Source organism: Trichomonas vaginalis, chromosome II (genome assembly GCF_026262505.1).
Source record: "Trichomonas vaginalis G3 chromosome II, whole genome shotgun sequence".
NCBI classification, from domain to species: Eukaryota; Parabasalia; order Trichomonadida; family Trichomonadidae; genus Trichomonas; species Trichomonas vaginalis.
In genome coordinates this window covers 25,184,193-25,198,187 of record NC_067204.1, presented here as the reverse complement: position 1 = coordinate 25,198,187, position 13,995 = coordinate 25,184,193, and the positions used below count along the sequence as shown (strand labels likewise).

The 13,995-nt window shown below is 31.7% G+C and overlaps 4 protein-coding genes across 4 annotated transcripts, besides 1 other annotated feature; all 4 read right to left on the bottom strand.

The window, feature by feature from the left end:
- Nucleotides 1–93: 93 nt before the first annotated feature.
- On the bottom strand, nucleotides 94–1,141 carry TVAGG3_0606520 (actin filament capping; the record flags this gene model as incomplete). Its single annotated transcript, XM_001582679.2, has 1 exon — nucleotides 118–1,107. One exon carries the CDS (start codon nucleotides 1,105–1,107, stop codon nucleotides 118–120), a length of 990 nt encoding a protein of 329 aa, XP_001582729.1.
- Nucleotides 1,142–3,766: 2,625 nt separating this feature from the next.
- TVAGG3_0606510 (uncharacterized protein) lies at nucleotides 3,767–5,726 on the bottom strand (the record flags this gene model as incomplete). Its single annotated transcript, XM_001582680.2, has 1 exon — nucleotides 4,784–5,698. The coding sequence occupies one exon, from the start codon at nucleotides 5,696–5,698 to the stop codon at nucleotides 4,784–4,786; it is 915 nt and encodes a 304-aa protein (XP_001582730.1).
- A 1,473-nt stretch (nucleotides 5,727–7,199) lies between these two features.
- Nucleotides 7,200–11,014, bottom strand: TVAGG3_0606500 (uncharacterized protein; the record flags this gene model as incomplete). Its single annotated transcript, XM_001582681.1, has 1 exon — nucleotides 7,247–10,897. One exon carries the CDS (start codon nucleotides 10,895–10,897, stop codon nucleotides 7,247–7,249), a length of 3,651 nt encoding a protein of 1,216 aa, XP_001582731.1.
- Nucleotides 11,015–12,167: 1,153 nt separating this feature from the next.
- Nucleotides 12,168–13,140, bottom strand: TVAGG3_0606490 (RNA polymerase II transcription regulator recruiting protein; the record flags this gene model as incomplete). The annotated part of the gene is made up of 1 exon (XM_001582682.2): nucleotides 12,487–13,083. The coding sequence occupies one exon, from the start codon at nucleotides 13,081–13,083 to the stop codon at nucleotides 12,487–12,489; it is 597 nt and encodes a 198-aa protein (XP_001582732.1).
- Nucleotides 13,141–13,479: 339 nt separating this feature from the next.
- Nucleotides 13,480–13,995: part of a mobile genetic element that runs on past the window's edge.

Sequence of the window (13,995 nt, the reverse complement as noted above, 5' to 3'; positions counted from 1 at the left end):
TTTAACAACAAAAATTTGATCATATTTCAGACAATCAAATAAAATCCTCAAATAATTACAAAAACATATCAAAAAATCAATAATGTTATGAACCTAAAAACCGATTAGAATATTTTTTTACTGGAAGCAAAGACCAAAATCGTCATCTTCTGTTCCTTCGAAGAGGACTTCGATTGGTGCCCAATCTGGCATCTTGAGTGTCTCGAGAAGCTTGATAGCGTTCTGTAAAGCTGTGCGCTTGAGTCCCTTGTCAGCATTCTTTCCGATGTAGACGAAGATCTTGTCTCCGTATCTTACATAGCTGAGAGCATCCGACTTGAGGACTTCCTTCTTGACGGCAGCATCTTTGGCGAGTTCCTTGCCGTTTGCGTCGTAAATAGCCTTGACGAAGGCAGATTCGAAGGCGGCATCAGAATTGTCAGCATTGCCGATCTCTCCATCCTTTCCGATGATGGCGTCGAGCTCTGCGTTCTCTTCATCTTCGATTCTGACTTCTGTAGCCTTTGGATCTGTTTGTTTCATGATGCTAAGAGCGGAAGCACCTTTGTTCTTCTCCATAAGGTTTGCCTTGTTGCCAATCCAGAGGAAGAACTTTCCTGGAGCATGGATAATGAAAACATCTCCATGGTTGAGGGAGGAGCGCTGAGCTGGAACGATCTGGAGAATTGGGCGCTTTCTTCCCTTGATTCTGTACATCTCAACCTTTGCAGATGTTGTGACTTTGTGGAATCCTGATTCAACACCGCCATCGAGGTAGCGAACACCGCCAAACTGATCGAAGAGTCCAATGAACTGGTCTGACTCGTGGTTCTGGACTTCTCTGTGTTGCTTTGGAGAGCCTCCAAATCTGTCATCAAGTTCAACAGCCTTGATAGCAACAGCACCGCGCTCATCTGTTGTGGATGTGGAGCCCTGCCAGAAGTAAATATCACGATGGACGAGCTTGCTTGTGCCAACAAGGTAAGCGTGAAGATACAAATAAGAATCTCCTGTGTGGAAGGCGCCCATCTCTGCAACTTTAACGAGCTTAAAGTTTTCGATACGCCAGCCAGTGATGCCAAGCCAATCATCGGCAATTGCTGTGAATTCAGCGTCTGCAGCAGTCATTTGATAGAAGTGAAGTGATGAATTTTGTGATTAATTCTCACAATATTCATCGAAGTTAATAACCTTATTGTTTTGATTTATCAATAAATCTGAAATTTCGCAACGTTGTGTAAATTAATTTTGAATTCCCCATAAAATTCCCAGAAATAATTTTTTCAATGGATTTTCCAGTTCAAAAATTTTTACGAACTCCAGAAATTGAAAAAGTACGTAAACGAAGTTTCTCTTTGATAGTTTTTTATCCTAAAGTGCTCCAAAATTAATATAAAAGTAGAAGAAATCTAAGCGATTGAAGGAAATCCTTGAAAAGTCAATCAAACTTTCAATTTGTATAAAAGCAGTTTAGATTGATGATTTAATTGCTATTTATAAAATAAAAATTGGGGTATTATTATTGTCGTCTGGCGGTTTTAGACGACAATGCGAATTTTCAAATAATAGGATTTTTAGCCAGATAAAGAGCTACTCCATATATCATGCGTGTTTGCATACTATATACATAGATGGAATTGATGTTCTTCCTTTATTTAGGTACCGAAACATGCTTGAAAAATCTATTTTTTAGACGACAATGATAATTTTGTCACTTTTCCAGACGACAATAATAATTTGTCACCTTTTTAGACGACAATAATAATTTTGTCACTTTTTCCAGACGACAATAAAACATCCTCATAAAAATTTGTGTTTCACATAAACATTCATTATTTTTCGGTTCTCTATCGAGTTATCCTATATACAGTTGAATATTCAAATTAGAAACGCACCAGGGGAAATAATATATATGATATTATAAATTCTCCAAAAATAAATTTGATTTCAAAAAATTTCAATTTAATTGAGTTATCCCAATCGTAAAATCTCAATTCTGTGATCAACATTATCGAATAGTGTCTTTAATTTTAGATAAAAAGTATGGAAAATAACATTGAGATTAATAAAAGTTACAACTATAAGAATATTTATGGTAAATTATCTAATAATTTATAACTGATACAAGGTATTCTGGATTATTGGAATTCAGTCAAGAAAGTTAAATATTTTCACAAATCAAAGAATCATAGATTTGAACTGAGTAAGAACGTTCAAAATTTTTGACGCACATGTTTGGCAGTTGAAAAATATTACGAGCTTTTAGTTGTCAGATGGAATTTCTAATATGAAAAGCGTTCGAAAGTGAATTGAATCTGTTTGGTAATTAATTTTAGTAATGATAGATGCAAGCAATAATATTCGTGACAATTGACTCTTTGCTTTGTGATATTTTTGAAAATGATATCAATATACTGAGAGTTGAGCTTGGTAACGACAAATACTGCTTCAGAGTAAACTACCTACATGATTTTGGACTCAGTTAGAATTCCAAAAAATATTCAAAAACCCAAAAATGAATAGAAAAAATATTACCCAGATTTTCCTTACTTTTACCACCTCTCTAAAGCTGGGGACACCGCCTATCGTTGGGAGTAGCTATTAAATAGAACCACCAAGGGTATTTTTCGAACTGCCGGTGTAGTGGAAACATCCCACGTAATGATTCATAATGATTCATTATGCCAAGGTTTGATTCCCATTTAGCCAATTTTTTTCTTTTTTGGATCATGAATTTTTTTTTGGGTCACTATAAGATTTGTTTCATGTTCTAAATCTGCTGCATATGTAATCTATTTTTATTTACCTATTTTTTCAAAATCTATTGGATTGCCAAATTTGAATATATTTAAAATCATAAAAATCCAAAAAAACTATAAATATATGTTTTATGCATAGTGCCGATACTCAAATATCAGATTACTTAGATCCATGAATAATATCCGAATTTTTTTTCTTAAAATTAAACTTCAAAACTTCTTGCAATCTTATTCTTCATCTATTGTAAATTTTTAAAACCATTTTTAAAATAATTTTGCGTAAATTTTATTCTCATGTTGTTTTAATCGAAAATTGATACATTTTCAAAAAAATAATATTGACTTATGAAATTCATTTTTAAGGTGAAATAGTATTGTTTTTATTAAAGTATATGAATAATATATAAAAAATTAATGAATAATATAAGCAGATTTTTAGTTTACAAAACAAATATGAGCAATGCAATTTCAAACTTTTGCTGGCAATTTCGATATTGCTCAAGTTTGTAGTATTTGTGATACCTATAACATCGGCTTAATCAAAATTCGATTTTTCTTATGAGTTATTGAGAAAATTTGATTGCAATGAGAAGGATTTCGACGTTTTTGATAAACTAAGAGCTGAGCTTTAGGGGTTCAGTTCATTTATGGCTGTAGTTTGATGCGTAGATCTCTTTTTTATTGTAAATTCTTTCAGCATGGAGATCGAGAATGAATCTTTTGAGAACTTTATGAGTTTTTACACCCGTAAAGAGGTCCTTCGAGGAAAGATAGTCCAGACTACATGAAGATGTGGGTTAACCAAAAAAATCCGATGGGTTCCCCATATTCATGTAGATCTTCGAAAAAATGAGCACCAAAAAAGCCAAAAAAATAGGCTTTTTATTGGATTTGTACACTAGATCAATAATCTATTTAGGATCTGACACTCTCTTTAGCCAGAGATATGAGGTCCTTTCTAGGAAAACGATCTATTCATCCATAAAAAAAATGAATTATCGTTTTCCCCAGAAATTACATGGGGAGTGGTAAAAGTAAGGAAAATCTGGGTAATTTGATAATGGATTATTTGGTTTTATGATTTTTTTTGAAAATTTTCCAAATATATTCATATTTTAAAGTTAATATAATGATTTAACAAAGATTTTATTTAATGGGAATCACATTATTTTGGTCAAATTTTTGATGTATAAAGTTAAACAATTGTAATTCTAGAAATCTTCAATAATAGTATAATTTTTCTATCATATCATTAACTCAAGTATTTCATAAGAAATCTTCATATACAAATCCTTGAACTCATTCAGTTTACATGTAATATTTATCAAATTGGAGTTTACAAAAACATTTCTTATTTTTTCATTGGACATGGAGAAAATAACTTATTACAGTATAACACTAAAACAGAGACATTGCGTTTCCTTCTTAATGTGAAGCAATGAGAGTAACAGACATACATTTTTGAAAAATATGAGTTAAAATTGCTTTAAAGTACAATAGATGATAATAGAATGGTGTGTGAATAAAGATTTTGTTCTATTGGATAAATTTGACAGCATTAAAATTATCAAATACTTAATAATACAGAATTATTAATGGTAAATCCCTATGGCAAAGTGCAAGAATCATTCAAGAGCTATATTTTTGGCTCACGTATGATGCAATCATCTTGTTTTCATGTTTTTAGATGTATTCCTTCACATTTCTTATATGACCAAATTACACTTATCGTTAATTATGTCATATCATATTTGACGATATTCCTTCAGTTCAGTGAGTTGAATGGTAAGGTGATTTTAAATGTACTTTCTTATTAGGTCATTTTCCAATATCTGCTGATCCGAGTCGTAATTCGAATATTATTCACATTTCCGCGTCCATCTTATAATGAATACAGGTACTCACAAGTAAGCCTTTAGATTGGCATAGTATTTTATATGGAAAAAGAATAAAATTAAGTAAATCGTAATTTTTATACAAACAAGCTACTTTTATATCAAATTTGTAATTAAATTTTGTAATAATTAATACATATATCGTCTCTATTATATAATTAATGGCTTTTCTGCATTAGTTTCGCGCTCTTGTTTGATTTCATTTGCCTTGAAGATCTTTTCCACTACATCGAGCCTAGTTACCAAATGTTCTACAGCCTTTTCCAATTCGGATATCCTTAAATTCATTTGAGTAACTAATGAGTTAATTTTTTGTATCATTTGAACTGTTTGAAGGGGTTGATTCATATCTGGTGGGGTAAGGACTGGTTGTATTTCCTTAGGAGAACTTTCCACATCCTTTTGAACCGTTTCTTGAAGAGGAGGGATAGTTTTCGGACTTTCTACATTACGGGTCGGAATCTTTTTGAAGCGAATAACCTTTATTGAATCTGTAAACTCCTGACGTGATTCTATTTTTGGTGACTGAGCTGAAGTAGGCGAGCCATCATCATCCTTTTTATTTATGAAAAAATCGATTTGTGTCAAATTGATCGATTTTTCTTCTTGAGGAGGAGGGGTCGTATTTCTAATATGAAGATGCTTCATAAATGGCTGATTTAAGAAGCTTTGGATCATAAAACATAAAGATGGCTTCCTCTGATTAAACAGGTCGGATGTATCACATAGATTCAAGTTTCTAACTATCGTTCGTAAATCTCTAACTGATAAGTAGTCAGATATAACAGTTGATTCTGCACAAGCCTCATCATAGCAATTTGCAAATACTTCGATGAGGGCAATACATATATCTTCGTATGTCATATCAGCGGTAAATGATATATTAGTCCTAATGCCGCGTGGTTTTGATATATATTGCTCTTGAGAATATTCTGAAAGATAACTGTTTTTGTTTGTTGTTGAAGTTTCATTCAAATCCGAACTTGATTGATGTGTATCGCTAGGGTTGATAGCTACCGGTTCTATTAATGATTCATTAGTGTTCGGATTTGGTCCATTTTCCATTCGATAAAAATAATTTTTAAAATTATATAAAAAGGAATATTAAAATTATTTTTTGATAACAAGAAAATTCCCAACAGAAAATATTTGAGACAAAGAAAAAAAGAAAATTGAAAAATATTACTCTCCTTTATATTTCATGAGATTTTAAATTTATTCTCATAAAATTGACAATTTTATACGTTTAGATGAAAATAAGTGATTTTGGTTGAAATTAAGGATGTCAATTTGGAAGAAAAGTGAGAAAATTCCTAAAATGCTAAAAATGAATTTTCCAAACGTACTTTTTTATCTCATTTTTTTGATTTTGAAAAAAATTTGGAGAGAAGAACTCTTCGTTTTTGAATTTTATCACGATGGTTTTAAAGTATATTAGACACATGTATTGGTATTACTATTGTTGTATATTTTGAGAGAAAATCCCTAAAAAGTGAGAAAATCTAAGACGGTTTGAGAAAATATATAAACTATTGAAAATTTGAATTAAACTTCTAATTTGGAAAAAAGAAATTTGGAAAGAAGAAAATTCAAAAATCGAGATTCCAGTCATTTAAAGATTTTTTTTAAAATATTTTTAATTTTATTTATTTTTCTTTTACATTATAATCAAGTATTATTTGGACTATTTGCTATCATTCCAAATATAAGTATTCTATGAATTTTTATTAAAATCTAGAGTCTCATCACACTTTTCAATGCTCGATTTTTAAAAACTGTTTAAAAATGGAGCTTATATTGAAATAGTGCAGAGACTAAAAATTACCACAGACTATTTCAGAGGATTGAGTTGCCACTCAATCCTCTGAAAAGTCTGAGGTAATTTGCAAAATTATTAATATTGGATTGACAGAAACGTGATATCATGTTTTTATAACAACAATTAAGTTTCTTAAATTAAAATTTCTTTCCACCATGAAAACATAAATTGAGTGCAACGATCAATTAATTGAAACCAATTATCGAAATTAAATGGTACCAATTTCCCAACAATATCACTTTCATATTTTCTAACTATTTTACAATGGCATAAAATGTGCATTCAAAAAATAACCAACGACTTTCCCTCAATTAATTTATTATACTCATAGACAAGAATATTAGGATACTTTGCAAGTTGTGATATCATTATGAAATTACGTTACATTGTTGGTTTTTTTTTCAGTTTTTCATTTTTCACAGTTCCGATATTTATTAAATTTAAAATGCGATTGTGCCTATAGTAGTATTTATTTTGACATCGCCATTTTCTGCTTCACAGTTCACATTCTTATCGATTTTATTTCGAACGTTATTTCTTTTTCCAAAATCACTCTATATTGTGTATTGTCTCAATCTTTTTATGTTTCCCTTTCTTTCAAATTTATGATCATCTCCATGGAGTTCAGATATTCAAATCATCGCTTTTATTATAGACACAATTGTGGCTGGCTTCGAAAATTAGTGACACATTCAACCAGTAAAAAATCAATTCTCCAACTTATTTCGGGCTAATTGCAATAAATACAAACAAAACTTTATAAATATAAGTAAAACAAGAATAGATAATGTTAACTATTGCTCTGGATTCGAGGTGGCTTTTGACTTTTCATCGAGAAATTGCTGTCTTACTTGTCTGACACTTTTTTCTAACAAAGCGCTACTTGATTCTGCGAAACTTCTGAATGTTTTCTCCGCAGTCTGTAGCTTCTCTGTTTCTACACTAAGTTGAGCATCTTTTTCGTCAATCAGTTTTCTCATCTTTGAGACTTCTTTTGATAGAAGTAAGTTTGTCTTGAGGCTCTCATCGTACTTCGATGTAATTTCGGAATTTCCAATTGAATTTTGCATCAAACTGATTAAAAATGTAGAAGAATTCATCAGTGCATCATTCATGTTAATGATGAGTCCATGAACGTCACTTTCGACTTCATTTGGAAGAATATAATTTGATTCATTCACCAAATCTTGGACATGATTATATAATGACTCACAATCAACATTGTCATGACCAACTGAAAGAGTTTTGAGAATTTCTGTAAGATGTTTTGCCATTTTCAGACACATTTCATTGGTATTATTTCGTTTGATGACCATATCTCTTAAAACTCCTAAGAATTGATTCCTATTTGTATTTGGCGGCAATAGGTCTTTGATCTTTTCAAAGACAATTGAAGTTCCATCGATATTTGCTCCAATAATTTCATCAATTTTTGGAAGCGCTATCTGGAGCATTTCATCAACATCCTTTCTGTCAAATGTACTACCTTTCTTTCCTGTGATCCTTATTAAAACTTCTCTTAGACCGTTAATACTCTTTGATTCCAATTCATTTGAAATCGGATCGGTTTGTGCGCAGTTTTCAGTTGTTTTGACACGAGGTTTTTGACTTTCGACTTTCTGAGGTCTATTTTTGAGAAGTCTTTCAATAATTTCAAGAAGTTCGTCTATATTCTCATCGCCATCTAATTTTTCGTAATCTTTGATGATTTCAATCAATCTCTTCCTTATCTTCATGATAAGGTTATAGTTTATAGAATCATAGAGATTGATTAGGGCCTTTAGAAGTCCCACATCATCCAGATTACGAATTTTATCGCGATGTCCGCCAAGTTTGACGAACTTCTCTTCAAGAATACACCGGAAAATACTTGAATTATTTAATATTTCGCCGATATTCTTCGAAACGCTACTGACGATATCGGCGTCATCGGAGCAGCAGCTGATTTCTGGAAAGGCCTTCAACTTCGAAAGGGTATCAGCGAGATTGGCAATGGAATCATGGGTCCGCGACGTCCGCTTTCGAAGTTCTTCGACTTCCGCAATTATTTTCTTCGATAGCGGGAAAGAATTCTGATCTTTGGCGTTGGGGAGAGCCGCCTGGAGAGCATGTATCGAATCGATCCTATCTTGGGAATTTTTGGAGATTTCATCAACAAGTTCTAAATTAGACAACTTAGAAGCGATATTCTTTAGCTCTTGTTGAGATTCTTTCTCAGAGCTACCTTCTACATAGCAATCAATGAGTTTCTTCCTAAGAGCTAAAATGTTATCACATTCACCATGAATATCGCGAATAAGGTCATCATCGTCAAGATCATGTTCACTATCATCACTATCACTTCCATTTTTATTGCATAAACAATCATGAATGTCAGAAAGTTGCTTGTGATAAGATTTAACTCTTGGCATTTTGCTGGAAAGCATTTTAATTAAGTCAACTGGAGCAACAGAACTACCAGGATCATTGGTAAACATCTTTCTGATTTCACCGGTAAGTTCTTTAAGTTTTTCAATTATTAAATCTGCAATTTCGTTGTTTGTCTTATCAGAAACAGATTTCTTTGAACCACCTAACATGCTGTATATTTGAATTAGCTTTTCTCTAAGAGATTTGTTTTCTTTCGCCACATTAGATATTTTATCAAAAATTTCTGATAATGGCTGATTTTTAGAATCAAAATCTTTACCGGTTAAGTCTTTGTAAGTGTCCATGAGCTTATCTTTCAATTTTTGATCTTCTTTTGCCGAATTTGAAATTAAATCAAATAATTCATCAGGAGATTTGCCTTCTAAGTCAGATTCATTTAAGCCTCTATCTTTGAGCAAGCCATGCATCTTATCAGCAATCTTATCAGCATTATCTAATTTATCATCTATAAATTTAAGCATGTCTAATGGAGATTCTTCCTTATTTCCACCTGCATGCTTATAGGTTGATTGAATCTTTTCATTGACATCATTTCCTTTAGCAATTTCTGCTTTCAATTTTTCAATTTCAGAATCAAGTTTTTCGCCGAGTTCTTTATTGGATAATTTATCAGAATCTTTATTATTAGGATCTATCTTTTCTAGATTCTTACTGATATTGTTGTGCAAACCTTGAAGAGCATCAAGTTTTGACTTTAATTCTTTAATCATTTCATCATCACTCATTTCGGCTATCTTTTCTTGATCTACATCATTTTGGTAATCATGATACATGTTATTGACTTTATTTCTGAAGCCATTTTCGACATGAGATAAAATATCATCAACAAGTTCTTCGTTTGTCATAGAACGAGGCTTTTCTTTATTTTCATCGTTCTGGTGTAATAGAAGACCAATTTTTATGAGCTTTTCTCGAAGCCAATCTGCTTTTTTGTGTTTTGAATCTAAATCTGCTAATTCTAGCTCAATTTGGCCGATTGTTTTGTATATTTTATCAAGTGTCTGCATTTCTGGCTTTGTTGGATCCTTCTTTGCTAAAGGTCTTAATCGAGAATAAATCAAATTTAGGACTTCATCAAGTCTTTGGAAATTCTCCTTTTGGTTTTTAGTTTGCTGCTTCATATTTGCAATTGTTAATAGAGCTTCATCAAGTTTGTCTTTTGTTTTTCCTAATTCGCATTCTAATGTGTAAGAAATAATTCTTTCACTAGAAACCAAGGAAGATTGAGAACGAACTACTTGAGATTTCGATGGAGAGCGTGGCTTCTTAGCAAAATCTGATTGTGGCCTCTGTTTTTGAAGAGTTGAAAAATATAAATTAAATTCTGTCATTAAGTCAGCAATTGCGGTATCTAAAAATCGAATTCTCTCATTAAATAACGGAGCATTATTCATTGAATGTATAAGAGGAATAAACTGTGCGTTATATTTTTCAATAAAAATGCTTGTAATCAATTTTGCGGTACGAGAATGGCTAACCATAGGAATAAGTGTTGAAGTTAATGTAGCTGTTAGCCGCTTTAGCTGTTCAATAGTGTGCGTAACAACTTTTTGAGGAATGTTTTCAAAATCGAGTGGTGTCATTAAGCGGGTAAACCGGGAGTAAAGCTGCTTGAAATCTGTATTATACAATTGTAAAAATGGACGAATTGAATTTTGATACATTGGCTCGTTTTGAATTCTATCTTTGTAATCATGTAATTCAGCGTGTACTGCCTTAATGTAAGCTCCAACATGATTTGCAAATATTGTTTGCCTTCGAAGCTTAATATCCGTTAATGCGACATTTAACTCGTCCTGGAGTATCTTTATATTCTGTCTCATCAGTATAGCACCTTCAGACGAACCAAGTAAGTAATCTTTATCTTCTTCCATTTTCTTAATTGAATTTTCGATAATATCTGTAACACCGCGCTGAAACTTTTCATGCGCTTCGTAGAATGGGGAAAATTCCGGAAAAGTAGCAACTTTTTGGAGATTTTCGACTTGAAAAGCAATATTGCTTAACTGTTTCATAATTTTCTCTTCTCCTGATTTCCGCTTGAGCTTCTTTATTTCATTTCTCGGAAAATTAGTGTAGGTAGTAATTTTCTGTGATTGAAATAGCTCAGAGCGATCCATTTTCGCTGAGCAAATAAAATTTTATTTTATCAAAATTTTTTTTTTATCATGGCACCTGAATTCATAATATATCTCATCCAGAGCTTTTAATTACAGATATAGAGCAATGGATTTCATCTAATGATTCAATTTTACTTCGTAGATTTCATCACATGTTCTAATAACTCTAAACAATCTGAATCCAATTCTTATCAAACCAACATATGTAGAGTTAGAACATGAAATTAACACATTATGATATAACATATCATGAGAATACTCTTTTATACTATTGATGACCAAATTTAATTTGCTTTTTTCATCCATGTTCGATATTGATAGTATTAACCCAAGAAGATAAGGTAACTCTAATAGTATTCTAATGTTGATGATTTATTTTAAATGATTGAGATAGTTTATCAATTTTAATAATACCTATCAGATATTCGAGTATTCTACTTAATTCTATATGTCGTTTGATATGTAACTGGTATATTTGAATCTATGTGACATGATATATTTAACAAACTGCTGTTTATTATCCGAATGTTAGTAACAATTCGCAAGATAAAGGATATTTTGTTAATAAAACCATAGAATGAATTTATTTTACGTTTTACAGGTAAATGTAATGTTTATTACCTTTTAAATTGTATTCGGCATCAGAACAAATGTCATTTTATAAGAAAATCTTTCAAATTTTATAACAAGTTTTATAATATGTGATATAATTTAAGTCAAATACAAATAATTTAGTGTCAATAGTGAAAAATAATGAGAAATAATTTGGAAAATTTCAATTTATCCAAAAAATTCGCAAATTCATGAGGAAAAATGATTAAAGAGAAACCAGAATCCATTTATGCTAATCGATCACGATTTTGTCTTGCGTCGATTTTTTTGTGGCCAAAAGATTTATCAAAGTTATTAGTGAAACAGAATGCATATATTATAAGCGGATAGATTCACCATGAAAAGTTAAAAAATCCAGAGGTTGAAAAATGCCAATAAAAATGATTAGTTTTTTATATTCCATAATATTGATATTTGGTATCACCTAATCATTGGCATTATAAATATACAGACAATTCCTGTTATCCGGAAATTCAACTCTTATTTAGTGTTAAAAATAAACCATTGAAAAAGTAAAATTATTTTAGAAAAACATCTCCATAACTTCCCCGATCATAGTTGTTCATAGATAGGCTTTCATTCCGGGATAAATATTTCACAAGATTTTAATAACTTAATTGGTTTAGAATTGAAATATTTGAGGGATTAATTATCGTCCTTTTGAGAAGTTTTTACGATTTATTTTAAATTTTTGAGAACTAATATTTTTTTGATAGAGTATATAAATCTTATTTTTTAAAATCTTACTCCTCACTCATATATGAAATTTATATTTCGATAATGAACAGAAATCTCATTCAAATGATTTAACAATTCAATAGTACTGAAATAGTTTTCAAAATTGAATAGTAAACAATAAATTTTAACAGAGCTTAGAAAATTGAGAAGTCGAAGTTATCGTTCCAATCGATTGCCTCTGGATCGCTTCCTGAGAAGGAAACTTGGGCTTGATCTTCCTCTTCGTTGCAGAGGGAGTCTAGTAATTCATCCATAGACATCTCCGAAGAGTTGCTAACAGGAGAGTCTGTACCACTAACTGGAGTAACAAATTGCTGAGGAATTTGTTCAGGAACTTTTGCTTCAGGAGTAACGTGTTTTTCACGAGGAAGTGTCTGAAGAGCTGGAGCTCTACCCTTTGATACGAAGAGGGCGTATCTGTTTTTGATGTTGACATCGGAACGGGATGGGAAGAATTTTGCAATCTTCGACCATTTTGGACCCATTTCCTGAACTTTCTCAATAAGGAGAGAGTCTTCCTGTGCGCTCCATGGGCCGTTTGTGACACTTGGGGAAAGATAGTTAATGTAGCGCTCACGGCACTGTCTGGTTGTTCTTGTTTTCATTATTGAGGCAATCTTCTTCCAAGCCTTGTTACCGTGGATACGAACAAGTTCGATAAGGCGTGCATCTTCTTCAGCTGTGAACTTTTGTCTGGTTGACTTGGATTCTGGGTGGTTCTGGGCCTCCATTCGCGAAGAATGGCAAATGGTTTCGAAAATAAAATTATTTTCAATACTTAATATTTCAATACAACCTCTATTCACATTGAATTTTCACTTCATCCAAAAAATATGAGATAAAAAGCTTTCTTTTCCATAGTAACAACGAACACCAAGTTTTGGCAGAATTTTATATAATCACAATAAATGGCCTCATGAAGTTAATTATAGAACCTCATTTATGATCTAAACATATATATGAGGATAGTTTTCTTGGAAAATTTAACAGAGCCAAACCCACAAAAAATGTTATATTGCATTTTCTGGTGTTAAAAACGCATACATCATACTTATCTCAACATAACAATAATATTTATTCGTAAAATTACCTCCGAATCTGCTTTTAGAGTCACTCTAATTGATTAAGGGTGGCTTCCGACCAAATTGTCACTTTTTAGCCCAAGTGAGAAAATTTCGTAATTTATAACCAAGTTTTTAAAAATCTATATTTAATAAAGATTCTATTTTTCTTATTAAATTTCAAAAATGAGGGGGTTCGGAATCGTCCACAAATTGCCGAAAGGGTTTTTGCCAGTTTTGAATCCGCTTATTTTTATCGACCAAAATTATAATAAATATGATTTTCGATAAGTATTCTACCCAAATGATTCTTCAAAAAATTATTTTTTGGATTTTATTCCGTAAAAAAACGTTGCAGAAAACGCCTAGAAAATTTCGAATTTTCCCTATAAAATTCAGTGCAGGTCGATTTAAGAGATTTTTCAAAAATAATCATATCAGTAGATAGGGTATAATATAGAGAAGCTTTATGAATAACTTAAAATCCGGGAAACTCAATATTCAACGAGAAAAACGCTTAACGAATCTCACTTTTGGTGTAAACATCACAAAAAATTGAGAGGGCTTTCTGGTCGGAAGCCT